The 4,757-nt window shown below is 41.3% G+C and overlaps 1 protein-coding gene across 1 annotated transcript; it reads right to left on the bottom strand.

Annotated features, from left to right (window-relative positions):
* Positions 1–1,516: 1,516 nt before the first annotated feature.
* Positions 1,517–4,424, bottom strand: LOC111785524 (probable LRR receptor-like serine/threonine-protein kinase At4g37250). The gene is made up of 2 exons (XM_023665915.1): positions 2,649–4,424; positions 1,517–2,348 (listed from the first exon to the last, which is right to left on the bottom strand). Exons 1-2 carry the CDS (start codon positions 4,249–4,251, stop codon positions 1,681–1,683), a joined length of 2,271 nt encoding a protein of 756 aa, XP_023521683.1. The 5' UTR covers positions 4,252–4,424; the 3' UTR covers positions 1,517–1,680.
* Between the last annotated feature and the right edge of the window lie 333 nt (positions 4,425–4,757).

Here is a 4,757-nt window from a genome sequence, read left to right as displayed (position 1 = left end):
TTGTGAAAACCTCTCCTTAGCGAACACGTTTTAAAAACCTTGAGCGGAAACCTAGAAGAGAAAATCTAAAGAAAGCAATATATGTTAGCGGTGGACGTGGGCACAAATAGTATCAGAGGCAAACGTCAAGTAGCGTGCTAACAAGGATGCTAGGCTCCCAAGAGGGGTGGATTGTGGAGGTGTGGAAACCTCTTCTTAGCAAACGCGTTTTAAAAACCTTGAGCGGAAACTTGGAAGGGGAAGTCCAAAGAAGACAATATGTGTTAGTGCTAGGCATGAGCTGTTAGAAATGATATTAGAGCCAGACATGGACGATGTGCTAGTATAACCAAGAGAATAACAACAACGACTCAGTATATAACCTTGGGTAGGGGATATGACTAGTTTTCAACTTCTCTCTACCCAAGGTTATATACTGTGAGCCGTTGTTGTTGCTCTCTTGCTTGCTCATATAACGTCTCTTTTAAAAATCTCTCTTTCGAAATCTCTCTTTGCCCTCATTTTCTAAAACCTTCTTTTAAACTGTGGTCAGAGGCTCGAGCATACGTCGCTTGGCCGTAGGCGACATAAGAACGAATTGGTTTAACTCCCTTGTCGTTGGAAAGTGAGTGCCGCACAATCACAAGTCCACTGCCATCAAGAGTGTGATTGTGACACTAGACATGGGCTGTTATAAATGATATTGAGCCGGACACGGACGATGTGCCAGCGAGAACACTAAGTCCCTAAGAGGGGTGGATTGTGATATCCCACATCAGTTAGAGGGGGGAACGAATGATTCGGGTAAGAAAACTTCTCTCTAACGGACCCATTTTAAACTTTTGAGGGAAGGTCCATAAAGAATCTTATCTACTCGCTATATGAACTTGTAGACTATTATAGTTTATGATAATTTTGTAGTTGAATAGAGAAGGATAATTATGTTACTAAGTGTTCACCTATTTTTATGGAATAAAATGTTAAATTTGGTTGTGAGAAAATTGTGTTGCATCTATACTTCAATTTGTGTGTTATTTGATTGAACTAAACAAACGATATAGGTGTTAAAAACCATTATTATATAATTTCATGTTACCAAGTTTTGGTGAGACATTTATGTTCATCATAATGGAATTAATTGTACCGACGTTAATAAATAAATCATATATGTTTTGATTCGCAAAAGATAACGGCTCCAAACCATCACCAAAACTCATGCACATAATGTCAATTTAAATCAGATGACACTAGGTTAGTTGTCAACTCTAAATTGACATCATATAATAACAATAAAATTGCACTCGATGAAAGTTCTAAACTGTCATCGTAGCTAAAAGTCATTGTACATGTATGACAACATATGTTTTGATGATGGTTTTGTACTGTTATCATTGCATACCGTCATCTTACTTTATAATGATAGTGAAAAAGTTCGTATATGGGTTCGATGATAGTATAAACTGACAACATATTTATTGAAACAAACTCATTTTGTACCTGAACGAATAACTTGTATTGTGAAACACGTAGGGTACGATTTTTTTTTTTATGAAATTTAACTAAAAAAAATGAGTGGATCATAAGTTTAGAACACAACAAATACCAAACTTTTGGATGCATCAATCACACACACTCAATTACAAACACATTGGACTGTTAGTTAATAACCCAAACACCTCTATATTATTTGCACTTTCCCCCTTAGAGACCATAATAGTGTGATGAAGTGGATATGGTTGGAAATTTCTCCAAAACTTGCAAGCATTCCTTCATGGATGGTCTCTTTTGTGGGTTAGGTGATGCACAACTATATCCTAATTTAAAGCAAGACAACAAAGCTTCTTCTTTCCCCTCCATCTCACCTCGAATCGCCATGTCAGTCATTTTCAGGGCTCGACTCTTATCTTCGACGGCAAGTCCAAGCACCTGGCTCAACTCATCCAACACGATGATCTTCCCTGTCAATAGCTCAAGCAATATCACTCCAAAAGAGTACACATCCCACTTTGGGTTGGGCTTCAAGCTCCGAAGCGACTCTGGTGGCAAGTACGGCGACACTCCATTAATCGAGCTTGGACTTGGTCCAGTAACGAAATCTTGGAAGCTATCTCGAGATGCAGTGGACCGTTTACTTCCGAAATTTCGAGTTGAGCCACCGGGCTTGTAACTCGAGTCGCCCAAGAAGAGCTTCTCGAGACCGAAATCGCCGATCTTGGGCTCCATGTCGAAACCCAAAAGAATGTTGGTGGGCCTCAAGTTGCCATGGACATGCTTCTTGTCATGGAGATAAGAAAGGCCACGAGCTACTCCTTTGGCTATTCTCAATCGAGGCTCCCATGGAAGATGACAAGGCGACGAACCCACTTTCCCTATTAAAGTAAGAAAAAGGCACAACTTATGAGCTATACCGACAGAGCTCGTGAATTTTCCGGGAAGTGAAATCTTTGCCGCTAAGGACATAATTTAATGGTTGACTTCCCAAAGTGTCATTAAAAACAAACACTTTCAGTTATACCTACTCCACCGTCAACCATTTACTCAATCCAACGCCGTGAACGGCAAGCTTCTGAGCTCAAGAACTCAGAGTTCATCGGACATGGCGACAAGCTTGGAGCTGTTTTGAACCCATGAACTCAAATCAACAATACACAAACATAAAAAAAACTTACTGTAACGAGCATTGGCGAGGCTTCCATTAGGAACAAAATCATAAATTATGAGCTTTTCATCGATGCCCCAATAAAACCCACGAACACGAACCAAATTTGGATGAACCAATTTAGCTACGACACGAATTTGATTCTCGAAATCTTTGAATTTTTCCACTCCGCCGTCTCCGATTCTTCTCACGGCAAACGCCGTCCCGTTTTCCAGTACTGCTTTGTACGTTATGCTTGATCCGGTGGCGCCGAGGATGTACGCTGATGCTTTCAGCAGCGCCTCCAGTTCTAGCTCCTTCTCTCCGCCGTTTACCGTCACCAAAGTCCCTTTCCTGTTCCCATCTCCTCCCTCCTCTGTCGTCTCACGGTGGCCGGAGATTGACACGGCACTCGCCTGATCGGAGTTCCCCTCTTCTGGGTCCTCTGTTTTTCTTAAACAGGACCATCGGGAAACTCCTCTGGATTCCGATGAGGATGTGGAGAAGCTCTCCTTGGCCAAATTGGCTTCGTTTTTCAAATGGGTTTCGACGGATTTGTTTCTTTTCTTCAAGTGATAGACGTAGAAGAAGAGGAGGAACAGAATTGCCAATCCGACGATGTCTCCGAGTACAATGGCGACGATTGTTGAGGGTTTGAACCGAGTTTCGCTCTGTTTTTCCGGCGATGTCGTTTCTGGAGTACTTCGGTCTAGTGGAATGGCAGCGATCGCCGGCGGGAGAGACGCCGCCGAAGAAGGAATTGAACATGGGGTTGTCGTTAACTCGCCGCAGAGCTGGCGATTCCCGGTGAAGGATTTTGCTTCTTGGTTCATGAACACATCGGAAACAGGGACTTCTCCGGTGAGGTTATTGAAGGAGAGATCAATAGTGGCGTTGGCCGGAATATTATGAGCGAAATCCGGCGGGATTTTGCCGGAAAGTTTATTGTACGAGATGTTGAAATAACGTAAATTGTCGCCACCAAAATCAGACGGCAAAGCTCCATCAATCAAATTAGAAGACAGATCCAAAACCTCCACCGTCTTAAACCCACCGAGAATTTCACCGGAAATGTAATTGTTCTTCAGAGACAGAACCGTAAGATTACCCAAATCCGCAAGATCACCCGGAAACTTCCCGACCAAAGCATTACCAGAGAGGTTAAGAACTTGCAGATTCCCAAGTCCACCCACCGCCGCCGGAACCTCACCGGAGATCAAATTCTCCGACAAATCAAGAAACCGGAGCATGGTAGCGTTAAACAGAGACAAGGGAAGAGACCCATTAAAGGAATTATTAGAAAGATCAACCGATTGAAGGTTTTGAATCAGACCCAGATCAGAAGAAACAGAGCCCATCAGCTGAGAATTCGGTAGAGACAAACCTGTAACTCTAGAGCCGGCACCACCACCGTCAGAGCATTGAACTCCCCGCCATGAACAGGGCGTCTCATCGGAGTAATTCCAGTTCTGAAGAACAAAAAGAGGGTCATCCAAAACGCCATACTTGAACGAAAGCAAGAGAACCCCATCAAAATTCAGTCCATAGCAAGAAGATTGAAGACGAAGAAGAAGAAGAAGAAGAAGAAAAGCAAGAACTCTGAAGCTCCAATGGCAGCTCCAATGGCAGATCATGATTCGATAGAATAAAAGAAAACCCACATCGCTAAGGAATCATAAAGAGCAAAAAATAGCAAAGAATTCAAAACCAATATGCTCTTACTCACTGGATCTCTGCAACCTATAAATTCCTGTTCCACGTTATATGCTCCTAATTAATCTTTTTTTTTTTAATCAAAATTATACCTAATTAATAATTTATTTATGAAAAAAAATTAAACTTTTATGATCCTCTTCACTCAGATTTAAGACACTAAGAATAGGCATCTTTTTGGTAAGTGACATACGAGAAACTCCAAAGATTCAGACAGCCTCTCTTTCTCTCTCTCCTCTTTCTCTCTCTAGCTTTTGACTTAATCAAAAAAATTAAATTAAATTAAATTCTGTAATATCTTTCAAAATCAGTAATTAATTAATTCATTTACTTGATTATGAATTCGTACCGATTGGGTCAGAGAGAAACATGATCTTTTATTGATGATTGTGTGAAAAAACTTTAGAAATGACAAGACATAATGAAA

Source organism: Cucurbita pepo, unplaced genomic scaffold (genome assembly GCF_002806865.2).
Source record: "Cucurbita pepo subsp. pepo cultivar mu-cu-16 unplaced genomic scaffold, ASM280686v2 Cp4.1_scaffold000536, whole genome shotgun sequence".
In the NCBI taxonomy this organism is placed as follows: Eukaryota; Viridiplantae; Streptophyta; class Magnoliopsida; order Cucurbitales; family Cucurbitaceae; genus Cucurbita; species Cucurbita pepo.
This window is presented reverse-complemented; position numbering and strand designations above follow the sequence as displayed.

Bases quoted from the DNA above. Each gene is read 5' to 3' on its own strand.
- LOC111785524 (XM_023665915.1), bottom strand. From the start codon at position 4,251: ATGATCTGCCATTGGAGCTGCCATTGGAGCTTCAGAGTTCTTGCTTTT. The intron at 2,349-2,648 runs GTAAGTTTTTTT...TTACTTTAATAG, and splicing joins CCTCGCCAATGCTCGTTACA to GGAAAGTGGGTTCGTCGCCT.